Genomic DNA, 18,113 nt, shown 5'->3' with positions numbered 1-18,113 from the left:
CGGGGCAGAGGCCCCTCTGGGGGCACCCTGGGCACCTCGAGGCGGGTGGGGGCGGGGAGCGGGGGGCCTTGGAGCACCTCTGGGGAACAGCTGCTGCCCTTGGCTCCTTGCCGGGGCCTGCTGATTAGAAATTCTTGGTGGGTTCAGAGGGCAAGGCTAGGGCCCAGCTCTGAGCAGCGGGGGCGGGGGCGGGGGTGGGTGGGTGGGTGGGATCTGCGCAGTGGGCGTGGGGGTGCGCAGGCCTCAGAGGGCAAGGCTGAGGCTCAGCATGTGGGGGGAGGGGGGTGTGCGCAGTAGGGGTGTGATGCGCAGAGTTCAGAGGGCAAGGCTGGGGCCCGGCTATGCGGCTATGCGCAGTGGGGCGGGGTGAGGGGCCCTCTGCGCAGTTGGGGGGTGTGCAGGGCTCAGAGGTCAGGGCTGGAAGGTGGGGGGTTCTGTACAACGAGGACTGGGACCCCCAACGGTCCTGCCGTTGTTCATTGATTTGCTCTAGCGGGCCCAACGTCTCCACCGTGAGACTTGTTGTTACTGTGTTTGGCATATTGAATACCTCACGGGTGCGGCCGGGGCAGGGCTTGACCCACTCTCGAGAGGGTCGGAGGAATTGAACTGGGGTCGGCCATATTGGCTGAGTGCAAGGCAAACGCCCTACCGCTGTGCTATCGCTCCAGCCCCCAAACCAGCCTTTAAATTTGTCTTTTGTTCATTTTGGGGCCACCCCTGTTGGTGCTCAGGACTAACTCCTAGCTCTGTGATCAGGGATCACTCTTGAAAGCCTTGGGGGACTCTATGGGCCCTCACCCCTGTCCTGTCCTCTGGCCCCTTTTCTTTTCTTTGTTTTTTTGCTTTTTGGGTCACACCCGGCGATGCTCAGTGGTTACTCCTGGCTCATGCACTCATGCACTCTGCAATTACTCCTGGCGGTGCTTGGGGGACCATATGGGATGCTGGGAATTGAACCTGGGTCCGCTGCAGGCAAGGCAAATGCCCTACCTGCTGTGCTATTGCTCCAGCCCCTATTTTTTTTTTTTAATTTTAGACACCAGACTTACAATGCTGTCAACCGTACGGCGTCAGGAGTGAAGCATCCCATGCCACCCCCTCCACCAAGTGCCCACCTCCTCTTCCACTGTCCAGTGCCCTGCCCAGTCCGTCCCCTTCCCCGGCCCATGGTCAGCGTCCATGGCCTTCGGCTGGCCATTCTTCCACCAGCACCTTCGTTGTTGCTTTGCTTGGGGCCACCCCCGACGGTGCCCAGGGAAGCCTACGGGGTGGCCAGGTGCCGGGCAGGGGGGCCCTCGAACGGGCCCGTCTACACTCGGGTTGCTTGGTTTATCCGTGTCCATTTCACCTCTGGCCTCAGCGGTGCCATCGGCGCCAAGGCCCTGGGCTGCGGGAGGCGGGGACCCTGGCCCTGAGCGCGCCCTCGACCTCAGGCCGGGCCTGGGAACGCGGTGCGCCCCTCCAAGGCCTGCAGCTGGGCGGCCCCGCGCTATAAAGGGGGCGCGGGCGGAGGCATCCTCGCTGCCATGGACCCCCGCGCGCTGCCCTGGGCGCTGGCGCTGCTGGGCGTCGCTCTGGCCCTGGGCCCCGCGCCCGGCCCGGACGCGCCCGAGAGGCTCTGCGGGCACCGCCTGGTGCGGGCGTTGGTGCGCGCGTGTGGGGGTCCGCGCTGGTCCCCCGAGGAGGCGCGGTCCGCGGCGGCGGGCGGCGACCGTGAGTCGGCGAGGGCGGGCAGGCGGGCGGGCAGGGCGGCACCAGGACGCGCGGGTCGCGGGGAGCCCGCGGGGCCGCGTGGCCTCAGCTTCTCGGCTGCTCGGACCCGCTGCCAGGCGGGGCGTGGGGAGCGCGGGCAGGGTCGGCCCGTCCCTGGCACCGCACAGGGTCCCCGGAGCCTACCGGGAGCGCCCCTGAGCTCTGCTGGGTGTGGCCCAAAAATCCGAAAGAGAAGAATAAAATGACGGTCCTGGAGCCTCCCCCGGGTCCCCGCATGGGGTGGGGCCGCGCTGCAGCCCGGCAGGTGCCTCCAGGCTGAGGGCCCCGGGGCGGACCCAGCATTGGGGGGGGGTCGTGACCAGCCGGCAGTGGGGTGTCTCCGTGGGAGCAGGCACGCGTGGACGCATCTTGGGGTTCCAGCGGCAAGCTGGGATGAAAAACACCCCTTCTCCATCACGTGGTCCAGTGGTCCGTTTGTGGGGGGGAAGTGGTCAGTGTTCTCAGCTCTGGGGCTGCTTCCGGGAGCCCCGTTCTGAATCTTGCTTTGTGCCCAGGGGAGCTGCTGCAGTGGCTGGAGCGGCGACACCTCCAGGAGCTGGTGGCCGATGGGGACATGTTGGTGCCTCGGGGCCGCCGAGGCCGGGCCGCTGCCCTCAACCCCGCCCAGCACTGCTGCCTTCACGGGTGTGCCCGCCGCGGCCTGCTGGCCCTGTGTCCGCGCTGACCCCCCCAACCCCCTCCCTTCAGAGTTCATAAACCTGTGCAGAATTCAGAGCTTTCTTTTCTTGGTGGGAGAACTGGGTTTGGGGGTCACACCAGGCAGCGCTTGGGGGCGAGGGGGACCCTCTGCCGTCTCACTGGCCCCTGGGGGCAGTGGGAGCGTCTAGCCTGGGGCAGCACTCACAGGGGGAATAATTCAAGGCAGTGGCAGGGGGCAGAAGGGGCTGCTGGCCAAGGTCAGGCCAAGGTCAGGCCAGCAGGGGTGTAGGGTGCAGTCCTCTTTTCTCCAATGGATGCCCACAAGCGTCCACATAAAATGGACACTTGGTGGCCCATGGTGGCCATTCTCCACAGTATCCTCCCTTCTCTCTGACTTGGGATTGAGTGATAGGGCCCACCAGAAGACGCAGCCAATCAGAGCCAATGTGCACCTGCCCCCCATCGTGGGTCCTTGTGACTGCAGTGGGCACAGGCTAACTGTGGGCAGCCCACTGTGCAGCCGAGGGGCTCTGGGTGGACACATGCCCCAGTGCCATTCCCAGCCCCCCCCCCCGACATCATGACCACCGGTGGGGCATGAGGCCAGCCCCTCCCCCACACACTCACAAAAATGGGTCACCCTCAAGGCTCCGTGGGCAAGACACTGCACCCCTCAGCTCTCCCTTGCTGGAAGCCCTGCCTCTCACACAGGCTTACCAGCCCCACTGGAGACACCCAAACAGGGCCCAGTTTCCTGGAGGGCAGTGCCTAAGCTGGGGCACACAGGGCGGGACCAGCCCCTGCCCCCACACCCCCAAGACACGTCCTCTCGGGGGATTCCTGGAAATGAGACTTTCTAGCGTGGAATGCACCAGGCACTTAAAAATTAAACCCTTTAGGAATTCACAGTTGTATTTCCAGACGTGGAGGCCTCGTCTGCACCCCAAGTTTAAGTTCCACATACACACCTGCCAGCAGGCGGCAAGATGGGGGGCACCAGCCGACACAGAACTCTCCAATCTGAAAATTGCACAAATGAGGGCAGGTCTTGGGCGCTGAGAGTTCTAGAGGTGCTCTAGAACCTGAACCCCCCTTCTCTGGGCAGAATGGGGGAGGGGCATCATTCTGGCATTCCTGGGGTGAGTCCCACTGTCCAGCACTGGGCAGCACCTGAGGCCCCAGGCTTGATCCCGGGACTGCATGATGCCCCAAGGACCTGGAGTGCCACACGCCCAGGATGGGGCTGGTTGCTGGCAGGTGTTGGGGGGTAGGGGACCCAGCCAGCATGGGGATGGTTCGATGTGCCCAGCATTACATGGGGAGACCCGGGTTCAAGGACTGTGGGTTTTGCCCTGAGTACCACTGGGAGTGATCCTCAAGTTCAGAGCAGCTAAGCAGCCCTGAGCGTGGCCAGGTGGGGTCCTCAAAAACACACAAAAAAATTTGGCATCAGCAGCTGGTGGCCCAGTAGCTCGTGAAAGGTCGATGGTTGGGGCGGGGGTGTGGGGCTGGGTCCCAAGAATCTGTCAGACAAAGCACCACAAAGTCACTGGTGAGAAGGGGGCAGTGTGGGACCCTGAATTTAGGGGGTCCAGTGTGGCAGCAGCTGGCCCCTGAGCACTGGCCCACCTGGCGTGAGGCTCCGGGGTGCATGCCAGTGCCCCAAGAAAAACAAACCTGCTCTCTGGGGCTGGAGAGACAGCACAGACCACACTGCTCAGGGTCCTCTAAGCCACACCAGGGGTGACCCCTGAGCACAGAGCCAGGAGTCAGAATTAAGCCCTGAGCACCCCTGGGTGTGGTCCCCAACCCTCCCCCCCAAATAACCAACAAGAAAATAAACAGAAAAACCTCCCCAGGAAAGTGCTCCTGCCTGGAGCAGGGGTGTCGGAGCAAGCACCAGGGCCCCTCCAGCCAAGATTACTGTGGGCACAGCACGAGGTGGGTTTTGAAGGATGAGTAGGAGTTTGCTGGCTGGCCCCACGCCTCCTCCAACTCTCCCCAACACTGGTGCCCGGTCCGCGCAGGACAGGACCTCCGCTTCTGGGGTCGGAGGGTGCGGCGGTGGCCCCTCAGTCAATGCGCACCTTCCTGCCACAGTCCGGGAGCGGCTGGTTTAGCGCCTCCCACATGAGAAGCATCTCGTAGGGCAGGAAGCGGTGCACCAGCAGCAGGTGACGGTAGAAGCAGGGGTCAAAGGAGGAGCGTCTGCGGGTGGGCGAGTGCACGCCGGCCGTGCGGATGCCCGAGTGCGAGGTAGGCAGCAGCCCCTCGTGCTGCAGGCACATGCCCATGAAGACGTCGTCGATGGGGAAGAGCTGCAGGGCGCTTGCGGCGCGGAGCAGCGCGGCGGCCGTGAAGCGCGACAGCAGGAAGCCACCGCCGCCGCAGTAGGGCGGGTACCGCTCTTCCGCCGTCACCTCCCGCGGCACGTAGTACTTGCTCCAGGGCACCCGGATGGGCCCCACGTTCTGGATGAGGTGCCCCGCGAAGAGGTGGCGGTCGGGGTCATGGCCCTGCAGGAACGCCACCATGTTGTCCGTGTGAGCGAAGACGTCGTCGTCCCCGTTGAACTGGAAGCTGGCCAGGGGGCACTGTGTGTTCTGCCACTCCAGGAAGAGGACCTGCGGGGGCGCGGGGCGTGAGGGGACGCCGTCCTCAACGACCCGCGGCCACGGGCACGGCTGGCCTGCCAGGTCTGGGGAGGGGCATGGGGGCGGGGGCCGGCCAGCACCCCTGGGTCCCTCCTGACATGGCAGGGTGTGGCTCATGTGCTCCGTGAGAGGAGCCCTGGGGAAGGCAGTGCGGGGGACACACGACCCCCATCGGTCCCCAGGAACGGGCGAGGGGCACCAGCATCGTTTCTATCCCCACCAGGGAACAGGACCCCATCAGGGCACAGGAGGGTGAAGCGCCCGCCCGCCCACGCCATCCCCGGCCCCTACCTGCTTGAGCGTCAGGTTGAAGAAGGTGTCGTGGAAGTCCCACTGCAAGATGTCGCCGTGGGCGCGGGCCTCCAGGGCCAGCAGCTGGTCCACCTTGCGGGCCTCGTGCGGGTCGCGCTCAGTGCCCAGCAGGAAGACGCGGCGCAGGGGCACCCCCCGCACCATGCGCTCGCGCCCCCACGTGCGCCGCAGCACCTCGCGCCGCTCGTAGTTGGCGGGCGACGACTTGATGGCCAGGAGCAGGAAGGGCGCCGGCTGGCACTTGGTGGGCGCGGGCGCCTGCAGCAGGCGGAAGGCCCGACAGTGGCGGTGTAGCAGGAAGTCCCGCACCTGGGCAGGCAGCGTCGTGAAGTTGGGCAGCGCTGCCATGGACAGGTTGGCGAGGCAGGGCGGGGGCGAGGACCCCAAGGCCGGGGGCGGCCCTGCCTCGGGCAGCCGCAGGTCCACGTCCCTGCGCTGCAACTCCCCTCCCGTCACACAGGTCAAGGGCGCTTGGTGCAGGCTGCAGAGTAGCAGGAGGGTGACAGTCACCAGGGCCACTGCCAGGATCACCTCGGTCCGCTGAAGCCTCGGACAGCGCATCTTGCTGGCCTTCGGACAGCCCCGGACACTCCTGCAAAGAACAGCTGGCACTGAGGGTCCCGAGAAACAGACGGCCACACCCGGAACCCCCCTAGGAGTGAGGCCTGAGCACCCCACCTAACCCCAGCAATAACGTTCCTGGGTCCAGAGAGCTATGATGGTATTACAGCGTTTGCCTGTACACAGCTGACCAGGGTTCGGGTCTCTGCACCACATGGGGCCCCTAGGACCTCTCTGCAAGTGATTCCTGAGCACAGAGTTCAGAACCAGCCATGAGCACTGCCGGATATGGCCCCAAACCCAAAAAGCAAAAGGCACAATGGGGTCCGAGGTGGTGCCAGAGGGAGCAGGCAGCCCTTACTGCCTCCTCCTCCAGCCCCCGGTGGCTACCTGAGTCACTGCCAGATTCAGGGTCCCCACAGACCCCTCAGAGCTCAGTGGGCACCACCCCCAGGGGACCTTTCTTGGAAGCTTCCGCTCCCCCTTCAGACGGTGTCTAATGGCCCATTCTCAGGGCCATGTCCCCGCCCGCCGGCCACCCTGAGCCTGGCCCCACCTGGCCTCGGAGGGTGCCTGAGGCTCACCCAGCCTCCCCATTTCCGGGTCCCCAACATCTCCTGCACGCGGCAGACACACAGCAGGTAGGAGCGCTTGAGTGAGTGGGAGAAAAGAAAATCCAGGGTGTTCCTCTGGCAAAGTGTTCTGGTTGGCTTTGGGGCCACACCCAACGATGCTCAGGGCTGATCCTGGCTCAGGGATCACTTTGCCGGGGCTGGGGGACCATGTGGGGCGCCCGGGACTGAACCCAGGTTGTCTGCATGCAAGGCAAACGCCCTCCCCGCCGTGCCATCACGCCGGCCCCTCTCGCAAACTCTTGTTCACCCTTCCGAGCTCCAGCCCCAGTGCCATCCCCATCTAAAGATTCCCCCCTTCCTTTGGTCTTGACCTCAACAGGGTGCCCTACAGATCCCCGAATCTCAGCTCTGAGCCACCCCAACATCAGGCATGTGGACAGTGCCTCAGCATCTGGCCCTGGGCCGTGACAGTGACCTGGGGTACTCACCGCCAGCCTCCGTGGGCTGTCCTGCTAGCATGGGGTGTCTTGGAGCTCCCCTGCAGAGTCAGGGCGCCTGTGGGTTCAGGAAGGCCCCTGGCCCCCGCGCAGCCCTGTCCGGAACCAGGAAGAGTGAAGCTTCCTGTTTATCAAAGACACGCCCACCCCCCCTCCCACACTGTTTCTTTGGCTTCCTCCTGCCCATCACTATGCAGCACCCTGTTCCCTGCCCCCGGTTCTGTTGTGTGGCCTTGGGGAGAAGCTCAGCCTTTCTGCGCTGCAACTGACCCTGGGAACTGTGACCCCCAAGGGGCTCCCTCTGCCAGCATTCCAGGCCCAGTGCTCCGGGCGACCGCCCCTCCCAGAGGGAAGGTCTCTGCGGGAGCCAAAGAGCAGGGCCAGTCCTGCCTCCCTGTTCAGGACTTACCCCGAGAACACTCTTGGGGGGCGATGTGTGGTGCCCGGGACTCGAACCAAGCTCACTGGGATGAAGGGTGAGTGCTTGGCTCTTGGGCCATCTCTCCAAGCCAAAGCTAATTAGTATTGTTCTTCTGGGGGCCACACTGGTCGTGCTCATGGCTGACTCTTGGCTCTGTGCTCAGGGATCACTCCTGATCGGGCTCAGGGGACCCTCCGTGGGTGCTGGGGATCGAACCCAGGTCAGTTGTGTGCTGAACTGAAAGCTTCCCCGCTGCTGTCTCTCTCCTGGGCCCTAATTCTGTTTGGAAGGGGTGATAGCAGGTGGCATGGGGGATCAAACCCAGGGCCTGGCACACTGCAGGCAAGAGTTTTCCCCTGAGCTCCCTCCGCGGTGCCCTTGCCAACCAGACTCAGTCAGGCGGATGCCAGCAGATGGGAAGGCATCTGCTCTTCCTGCCACAGTCCCCGCTCACCACACACGGACCCCTGAGCTGTGAGCTGGGCGTCAGCTCTGAGTGCTGCTGGCGTGGCCCCAAACCAAACACCCTCCAAAATGATGAGGAACCCGGGAGCAGGACACACGCAGGCGCAGAGCCACAGAAGGTGCTGACTCAGAATCCTCACTCCTCCTTCCAGCCAATACTTGACCGGGCACCCCAGGGAGGGCCTTGGGGCAGAGGGTGTAAGGGGACGTGTCACTCCCCGAACGAGCCTGCTGGCAGTGACCTGGAGAGATGGGCATGAGGGTGGGGAGGTGGGGTTGGAGGTTGACAGTGGGTTGGTGGGATGATAGGGGTGGGAATCATTTGCAAAGGCCCCAGGGAAGCCCCCGAGAACCCACAGCACAGGTCTGAGAGGCAAACGTCATCTTGGGGTGCAGCTGTGAACTCATGTGGTGTGGGACCCTGGAGCCCCGAGATCAGCAGGGAGTCCGATTCTCATGGGGCAGGCCCGGTGCTGGGATATAGCTCTAAACATTTTAAGTTTTACACTTGTTTGTCCTTTGTCCCTGGCCGCAGGGAGTGTAGGTAATACTCATTGGTAACACAGTGCTCCTGAGGCACTCCTATTCCTCTGTGTTTATCTGTAACCTCTTTGTGCTCTGCTACCCCAACCCATCAATCACCTATATCCCCTAATCAGATTGTAAGGTCACATCCTTCTAAGGACACTGGATTTGTATTTGTAAGTGAAATATTGCTCTTCTCTTCTTACGTCCTTTGTGTAGTTTACTTTAGAGCAATGTCCTTTTTGTATAGACACAGGAAGACAGTTAATGTTGTGTTTTTGTAACTTGGGAGTTAATTGGCTCCAAATAATATTCACTCTGAGGCATCTGGTTTCTCGACTTAAGCCTCAGTTGCCCTTAGTTCCTAGCATCCCAAAAGCAGGGTCCTGACGAGAAACTAGATGGATCCAGGGCAAGCTGTGAGCTACCCTGGCATTGAAATGGGCCAGGCCAAAGCGCCATAATACTTAACTATAAGTTAAGAGCATGGTCATGGACAAATTCTGTCATGATCCAAAAAGTAATAGGGTCAGGAAAGACTAATCTGGCCTGAGCACTGTAGTCTGAGGTCCATAGCAAGATGGCCCCAGGAGAGCCATCCTATAAACTTAGTCTCTTACTGTGTCCATAAAAAATGATTAATTTCATTAAGGAGCAGAATTAAGGTGAATGTTTATATGGTTGTTCAACTAAGGAGAGACACGCCCATGGATGGTATTTGGCCCTTAGGGGGGTCATCTTGCTGGGTGAGAATCTGTCCTAGGAGAAGCTTCCCCCAGGGATGGACTTTACAACTGCTGATTGTACCACTATACCAATGTGTAATTGCTACCCCAACCCCTCACAATTCAGGATATAAATTAAGGCTGTAAGAGGTGGTGAGGAGAGGAGAAAAAGAGTTAAGGGGAAGGAGATTCAGAAGAGAATGGAGATGAGACTGGAATAAACTGCAGTTGAGACCAACCAGCCTGGCCCTCATTTCCTCCATTGTCTGCCCATTGCCATCGGCTGTCCTGTGTGGGGGAAGCTGCGTGAGACCACCGAACACAGGCGGCGAGAGAGAGAGAGAGAGAGAGAGAGAGAGAGAGAGAACCAAGGGCTCTGTATTTGTTTTTGTAATACACATTTGTCTTCTTGGGTGGGCCTGAAGCACCAGGCTGAACCACACATGCACATAAAGGTAAAGACAGCGTCTGGTGGACACCCACTTTAGAAAGCGAGTGGGAGAACAGGATTCTGTGGTGTTGTGATTTAGAATACTAGCCGGACTCTGGGCTGCACAGCGGGTACGGCGTTTGCCCTGCATGCATGCTGGGTTCGATTCCCAGCATCCCATATGGTCCCCGAGCACCGCCAGGAGTAATTCCTGAGTGCAGAGCCAGGAGTAACCCCTGAGCATCACTGGGTGTGACACAAAAAGAAAAAAAAAGAATACTAGCAGTACTCCCCTGTAAAATCTTATCTCGCCGAAGGTTGTGTGTTCACGGGCTCCCTGGGTAGCTCTTTCTCACCGACTGCGTTCGGTGCTCTTGAGCCCTATGTGTGCCTGGATCAGGATGGCTGTTCTTTCTCTCAAGCTTGAGCCCCTCTCGCTCTGACTCTGGATCTCTGGAGCCCGAGCTCTCTTGCTTCTGACTCTCCTCCCCCGAGCTGTTTTTGCTCATGTCTGTGAGGTCGCCCTGTGGGCCTGGGAGAAGATTGATACGGATGCTGAATTTAAGGGAAGCTATACAAAGATTATTCAGGGTGCCTCAGAACTGTATGCAGACTTCACAGGGAGGTTGATGGAAGCCATTGAAAGGTAGGTTAAGGGTAAGGAAACTCAGGAGTATTTGGCCTTTGAAAATGCTTATGAGGATTACCAGGTCATTCTGTGCCCCATTAAGGAGAAGGAGGTCATAAAAGGGGCATCTGAAGGTGTGCCGAAATGTCGGTTCAATTAAACATCAGACACATATGCAGTACAGAGGCAAGATCTGAGCAAATGTTTCAATCGTAGGAATAAATGTTTTAATTGCAGGAAATCTTTCAAAGGAATTGCAGGAACTCCCAGGCCTGCTTCTTGGAAAGCACCACCCGGGCTTTGTCCTCAGTAAGAGAGGGAACCACTGGTCTAGGAACTACAGTGTCAGATTTGATGCTACAAATAACTCAATCTCGGGAAGCCAGCAAGGGGGCCAACCCCAGCCTCCGTTAAACCAGGGAGGCGTTCCCAGCTGCTGCCCTTCTCCCCAGTGTAAAGTTTCAGACTTCCGGTCAGTAGTTCACTGCAACCAGCCATGGCAGGGAGCGCTGCCTTGGATATCCCCTGCCCTGATACGGTTCCTATCTCTCCCACCCAGAGTCCCTACAGATTAAATTCTGGTGGAAAGAGACGAGATTTGAACCCCCAGGAAGAAAGGGAGTTTGCTCAAGTGAATCTTACAATCAGCACATCAGGTTTTCATGGTTCTATGGAGGATTTCCTGATAGCGAAGGAAAAGGCATCTCCGATCCCTGACTCCATTCCTCAGGGAGAGCATCTAGAGGCTTACTGACAAGTGTTGAGTTCAGGGAACAAGAAGCTATCCCAAGTATGGGATATGCGGAGCTGAGTTCTGTACCTAATGGGCATCAGGTTTTGAACCAGGACAAAAATGAGGAGCTGGGGGCTGGAGCGACAGCACACCATTAGGGTGTTTGTCCTGAACGCGGACAACCCGGGTTCGATTCCCAGCATCCCATATGGGCCCCCCAAGCACCACAGGAGCAACTCTTGAATGCAGAGCCAGGAGTAACCCCTGTACATTGCTGGGTGCGAACCAAAAAACAAACAAAAAATAAATAAAAATAAAACAAACACTGTCCTCCCGTTGTTCATGGATTTGCTCGAGCGGGCCCAGTAACGTCTCCATTTTGAGACTGGTTATTACTGTTTTGGCATATTGAATACCTCACAAGTAGCTTGCCAGGCTTTGCTGTGTGGGCGAGATATTCTCGGTAGCTTGCTGGGCTCTCCAAGAGGGGTGGAGGAATTGAACCCGGCTCGGCCGGGCTGGCTGCAGGCAAGGCAAATGCCCTACTGCTGTGCTATCACTCCAGCGCCCCCCCCCCAAAAAGTGAGAAACTTTGGAATCAAAGAGTTGTGTCTATTGGTGAATTTGTGCTGGCAAACCTAGCAGAACTTTGTGTAAAAGGGTCCAGCTACCCCGAGAGCCCTCAGGCAGGTCATGAGGGCAGGTCAGAGGTGGAGAAAGCCTTCCCTAGGTTCTTAGCCTTGATTCCCAAGATCATCTGCCAGAAACTCAGTCTGGACAACCGACTCTCAGGTTTTTTATCAGAACCTACGGTGATGTGCCAGTTCCATGGAAAGCTATTCAAAGGCTCAGGCTGGTACAGTTTTATTTTTGGAGAAGAACTTCCACTTCTAGTTCATGAGATGCCACCTCTGGGAAAACGGCTTCAGGGCCAGTGGGGACGTGGTTATTCTCCCACCCAGCCATTGCTTATTGGCCCAGGAGGCACAGAGACGCCTTATCCATGGGTGCTCAGTCACTCAGCCATTACAGACACTGAGTCTGGTGCGGGACAGAAGGCATTGTCACCAGGATACTTCTGTCTGTGTATGTGTGTATGGTTATGAAGCAGGTTATTTCTGATATCAGGAAAGAGCTTCCAATGAAGGCTGTAACTCGCCACATGGGTTTCTTCACTTGCCCGTGTGCCAGGGCCTGCTAACATCATCTCAGATTCAGCTTATGCTGTTGGCCTGTTCCCTGGCATTGTGACTGCTTTTCTAAATGCCCCATAAATGCCCCAAATGCTAAAGTTCAACAACTGCTTCAGCGGCTACAGGTTCTTTTACAAAAGCACTCTGACTCTGTTTTATTACTCATATCAGACCTCATTCTAATATGAGTTATGGATCTATGACTTTGATATAGTTATTTAAAAAAAGAGGTATGTCCCCATTTGACTCCTTGTCTTTGACATTATTCTCTTTAAACTTTTAAAATTTACCTCAAGCAGAGCCAAGAAAGTCAAGAAACTGGAGGAATTTCCAGCGACAAAGGATCTGCCAAAGAAAATATCCCTACAGATCAGCAGAAGATAAAGGCCTCCAACTCCTTTGACATATCATGAGGTCACATTAAGAACATTCTTTATGGGGTCGGATATATATTCCTTATAGTGGGTAGTGTGTTGGTCTTGCACGCAGCAAACCTGAGTTCAATTCCAGGCATCCCATGTGGTTCCCCAACACCGCCAGGGGTAATTGCTGAGTGCAGAGCCAGGAGTAACCCCTGAGCATCGCTGGGTGTGAGCCAAAAAGCAAAACAAGCAAAAAAAAAAAAAAAGAACATTCCTTGTACCTTTCTTTTACAGGTTGTGGATAGGACTCCGTATTTTAGATTAATAATTCCTTCCTTTTACCCTCCCCTTGGGATTCACCCATGCCTCAGTTATCGAATGAAGAAGGAACACCTTTTAATTTTTCTCTAGGCTACTCCCTTGATCCTGTTTGCTTTGGAGTGCCTCCTTCTTCACTCTCAGTCTTGGATTCCCACCAAGCCTCTGATACATACCACCTCTGATGACTCACAGAAAGATTTTTCTTTTACGCATGTCCTTTCCATTGATGTGACACCTACTAACTTAACCTCTCGAGGTCAACCTCCCATTCCAGTTTGTGAATCTACCTCTACAAAAGGTTGGAAATACTTGAAAGATTGGAAATACAGTCTAGGGAGTGGATGGAATGCTGTCCCGAGGCAAACTTTCTCCTCGTGATGATTACGAGTTAGTAGACTGGGAGTTCGTCCCGGACTGTGCTGATGATCCTGATTATGTTAAATGTCATTTTCTCCACCAGCCAGTTAGCATGTCACTTCTCTTTTGAGCTCTCTCAGCCTTCATATCCAGACCCACATCCTGCTGGGATGGCACATGAGGGGGTGGATACGCCCCCCCTCGCCCTCGAGCTATGTGTAGTAGAATACTCTATCCAAAACTTACTGACCTATGGAAAGGGGCCTTAAGCCCTGGCTGCTATTCGGATGGATATTTGCGTGGCTCTAAGCAGCTCACTTTTACTTGTCATGTCAGTTATAATTCTCCTTTTTCCACATGCAAGCATGCGTCAAGCATCATTATGTTTGCTCGAGGTACTCTCTCTTTTAACCCCCATCAAAAAAAGAATTTCGGGTGTTTGGAGGATCCTCCCAGGAGGGGAGATGCATGTCGAAAGTAGACTATGGACTGAACATGTTTGCCACTCAATGCCTCTTTTGCAGATCACAACACCCAAAAGGAAAGAGAGAACACAAGGGATTGCCCTGCCACAGAGGCAGAGTGGGGATGGGGGTGGGAGGGATACTGGGACCCGTGGTGGTGGGAAATGGGCACTGGTGGAGGGATGGGTATTTGATCATTGTATAATCGAAACCCAAGCACAAAAAATTGTAAATCTACAACTGTACCTCATGGTGTTTCACTAATAATAATAAAGGTAAAGGCCCTCCCGTTGATCGTCGATTTGCTCGAGCGGGCCCAGTAACGTCTCCATTGGAGACTTTGTTGTTACTGTGTCTGGCATATCGAATACTCTCAGTAGCTTGCCGGGCTCTCCGAGAGGGGCGGAGGAATCAAACTCGGGTCGGCCATGTTGGCTGTGTGCAAGGCAAATGCCCTACCGCTGTGCTATCGCTCCAGGCCCCAATAATAATAATAATAATAATAATAATAATAAAGAATTTCTTGGGGCTGGAGCGATAGCACAGTGGGTAGGGCATTTGCCTTGCAGGCGGCCAACCCGGGTTCGATTCCCAGTGTTCCATATGGTCCCCTGAGCACTGCCAGGAATAATTCCTGAGTGCAGAGCCAGGAGTAACCCCTGTGCATCACCAGGTGTGACCCAAAAAGCAAAAAAAAATATATAAATAAACCCAAAAAGCATTTCTTGTCGTGATTGTGCATTATTCACCTGTCTCAATTCTTCCCTCTCAGTCCAAGGTTCTTCCCACAGTATAATTTTCCTAACGCCAGAGAATGGCAATGCCCTTCTGCTGAAGGACTTGTGACGGAAGTCGTGACACAACTGCTCGTGCGTTCCTGATGATTCCCTGGACTCCTGCCTGTAGCTCTCCTGAGACTCACTGCTGTGACCACTACTGCCGCTGTTGCGGGAACAGCCCTCCAAACCTCGATCTAGACGCACGATTTCATCAAAACGTGGCAAAACGACTCTCACCACCTCTGGGCAATGCAGGCTACAGTCAGCCATGACGTTGAGCAGCTACTGGACACTACAACAAGCGCTACTCCAGGCCCAGGGGCGGGTTGGTATCTCGGAGCAACAAATGAGACTAGAATAGTTCCTCTTTCTGTGTCATCCCCCATAGATATAATGGGTTCCATCATACTTGGAACAAAATTAGGTACCATTTGCAAGATCTGAAGGGAAATATGTCTCTAGATACTCTCGCCCTTCAGAATGAGATTGGTCGAGTGTTTACGAAGTTTGAGTTCAGGATGAAAACTTAGCCCAGGGTATTGCGGATGCATTACGGGGCCTTGACCCAAGGTCCTGGTGGCAAAGCATTACCCACGCTATTGGCAATGCTGGTACGGCCTTATTGATCATGTTCATTCTATTGGTTATAGGGTCCTGCCTCTTTTGGGAAAGACTGGCCGATACTGAGTCCATGATCCATCAGAACTATTATGATCTTTGGTGTTTCATAAACAGAAAGGGGGGAGATGTTGGAATATAGCTCCAAACATTTTAGATTTCACATTGGTTTGTCCTGTCTCTGGCCACAGGGAGCGCAGGCTTACTGAGTAACACTTATCACAGTGCTCCCGAGACACTCCCACTCCTATGTTTATCTGTAACCTCTTCTTTGTGCTCTGCTTCCCCAACCTGTCAATGGCCTTTATCCCCTAGTCAGACTCTGTCAACTTGTAAGTTCAGATCCTTCTAAGGACACTGGATTTGTAAGTGAACTATTGATCTTCCCTTCTCCTTAAGTTCTTTGCATAATCACTTCAGAACAATGTCCTTTTTGTATAGACACGGGAAGATAGTTAATGCTGTGCTTTTGTAACTTGGAAGTTAATTGGCTCCAAATAATATTCACTCCAAGGCATCTGTTCTCTTGAGTTAAGCCTCAATTTGCCCTTACTTCTAGCACCCCAAAAGCAGGGTCCTGAAGAGGGACTGGATGGACCCACAGCAAGCCGTGAGCTACCCTGGCATCGAAGTGGGTCAGGCCAAGCGCCATAATGCTTAACTATAAGTTAAGAGCCTTGTCATGGACAAATTCTGTCATGATCCAAAGAGTAACAACTGGATTAGAACCCTGTTAGGGTCAGGAAGGACTAATCTGGCCTGAGCACTGTAGTTTGAGATCTATAGCAAGAGTCCCCAGGAGAGCCACCCTATAAGCTTTTACTGTGTTCATACAAAGGGACTAATATTATTTATTTATTTATTTTTGCATCACACCTGGCGATGCATAGGGGTTCCTCCTGGCTCTGCACTCAGGAATTACTCCTGGCGGTGCTCAGGGGACCATATGGGATGCTGGAAATCGAACCCAGATTGGCTCCGTGCAAGGCAAACACCCTACCCACTCCAGCCCCATGACTAATATTATTAGGAGCAGAATTAAGGTGAATGTTTATATTGTTCAACTAAGGATTTGGTTGTATTTGGCCCTTAGGCGGGTCATCTTGCTGGGTCATCTGTCCTAGGAGAAGCTTCCCCCAGGGATGACTTTACAACTGCTGAGTGTACCACCACACCAATGTGTAATTGGTACCCCAACCCCTCATGATTTGGGATATAATTAAGGCTGTAAGAGTGGGTGAGGGGAGGAGAAAAAGAGATGGGGGAAGGAGAGTCAGATGAGAATGGAGATGAGATTGGAATAAACTGCAGTTGAGACCAACCAGCCTAGCCCTCATTTCCTCCTTTGTCTGCCCATTGCCATCAGCTGTCCCGGGTGGGGAAAGCACTGCGAGACTACCGAATGCAAGAGGCGAGAGAGGAGAGAGAGAGAGAGTGAGAAAGAGAGAGAGAGCTGAGGGCTCTGTGTTTGTTGTTGACACTCCCAAGGTTCTCTGCGGAGAACTCAGCAGTCTGACCCTGCCTGGTAAGCCCGATGCCTCGGGTTCGATCCCCAGCCCGGCCCTGAGGAACCCCTCTCCCAGCTCTGTGCCGGCACTGCAGTTACTAGCGTGACCCCTTCCCTGGGGCCCCAAAGGCGCGGGAGGTGCTCGCAGGGGAGACTGAGGCATGTGCTGCAGAGGGCCCCGCCCCTCCCACATGCACCAAGCTGGCCTGCCAAGATTTAGAAAGACTGATCTGTTAAATTAACAAGGAAGCGGAACTGTAGGGAGGAACAGATTATAAGTAGGGAGGAGACGGAGTGCCTCACCCAGCCCAGAAACTTCTGGCAGCTGGGATACAGAGCCCAGGGCATCACTTGACAAGTGATTCATCTGCGGGCTGGGTGGCAGCGCCAGTGGCTGAGTGCTGATTTGGCCTGCGTGAGGCCAGCTCCGTGGCAGCGCGCTGTCCCCTGCAAGAGCCCCTGAGTGCCAAGGAGGCCTGGACGGTCAGCCCTGAGCACGCCACAGGCTCCCAACACACGCTGGGATGTAAGGGAAAGTGCCAGAGTGGTGGAGAAGGGGCTCGGGGCTGCAGGTCAGCTCCCGGATGCCTGTGCAGGGTGGAGGCGAGGAGGATGAAAGGGGTGGGGGGGAGGCGCTGTGCCTGGCCCAGCTTCGCAAGGAGCCCTGTGGCCACCGGCTGTGCTTGTAGATGCCCCAAAGCCTTTGATGCTTTAATCACGACAAAAATGGTAAAGGAAAATACGCCGGCCACTCTGGCTCAGGCAGGGGCTCGGCCTCCAGCAGAAGCAGCACCATGGCGAGGGGCCTGGGTACCACCCCGGAAACCCAGAAAGGGCCAGTGCAAAAAGATTCAAAAAACAACCAGAGGTCTGCAGCTAGAGCACAGCGGGGGGCGCCGCCATGCATGTGGCCCATCCAGGCTCGAATCTCCAGCGCCCTGTAGGGTCTCCTGAGCCCCACCAGGAGTGAGGCCTGAGTGCAGAGCCAAGAGTCAGCCCGGAGTATCGCCGGGTGTGGTCCAAGCCCCCCCAAATAGATTAATCAGATTAACTTAATAGAAAGATAAAAGTGGGGGGCCAGAGCAATAGTCCAGTGGGTAGGGCGTTTGCCTTGCATGCGGCCAACCCAGATTCGATTCAACACCCCCCCCCCCCAGCACGGCCAGGAGTGATTCCTAAGCACAGAACCAGGAGGAACCCCTAAGCATTGCCGGGTGTGACCCAAAAAAGCAAAAGAAAGAAAGAAAGAAAGAAAAGAAAAGAATGAGGAAAAAAAAAGATAAAAGCCAACGCAGGGACTGGAGAGATAGCACAGCGGGTAGGGTGTTTGCCTTGCACGCGGCCAACCCAGGTTTGACTCCCAGCATCCCATATGGTTCCCTGAGCACCGCCAGGAGTGACTCCTGAGTGCAGAGCCAGGAGTAACCCCTGTGAATCACCGGGTGTGACCCAAAAAGAAAAAAAAATCCAACACAAACCTCTTGGACCGATGTTTCTCTGTGCTGTGGGTGTGGATCCGGGGGGCCTGGCCCCAGTTGGCAGAGCAGCTCCCCATCCCTGAGCCCCAGCCC

The 18,113-nt window shown here is 56.1% G+C and overlaps 2 protein-coding genes across 2 annotated transcripts; one reads left to right on the top strand and one right to left on the bottom strand.

Annotated features, from left to right (window-relative positions):
- The first annotated feature begins 1,529 nt into the window (after positions 1-1,529).
- Positions 1,530-2,440, top strand: INSL3 (insulin like 3). The gene is made up of 2 exons (XM_056119675.1): positions 1,530-1,716; positions 2,271-2,440. Exons 1-2 carry the CDS (start codon positions 1,530-1,532, stop codon positions 2,438-2,440), a joined length of 357 nt encoding a protein of 118 aa, XP_055975650.1.
- Positions 2,441-4,416: 1,976 nt separating this feature from the next.
- Positions 4,417-5,942, bottom strand: B3GNT3 (UDP-GlcNAc:betaGal beta-1,3-N-acetylglucosaminyltransferase 3). Its single transcript, XM_056119796.1, has 2 exons — positions 5,361-5,942; positions 4,417-5,039 (listed from the first exon to the last, which is right to left on the bottom strand). The coding sequence occupies exons 1-2, from the start codon at positions 5,940-5,942 to the stop codon at positions 4,488-4,490; spliced, it is 1,134 nt and encodes a 377-aa protein (XP_055975771.1). The 3' UTR covers positions 4,417-4,487.
- Between the last annotated feature and the right edge of the window lie 12,171 nt (positions 5,943-18,113).

This window comes from Sorex fumeus, unplaced genomic scaffold, assembly GCF_029834395.1.
Source record: "Sorex fumeus unplaced genomic scaffold, SorFum_2.1 ptg000041l, whole genome shotgun sequence".
Classification (NCBI taxonomy): domain Eukaryota; kingdom Metazoa; phylum Chordata; class Mammalia; order Eulipotyphla; family Soricidae; genus Sorex; species Sorex fumeus.
This window is presented reverse-complemented; position numbering and strand designations above follow the sequence as displayed.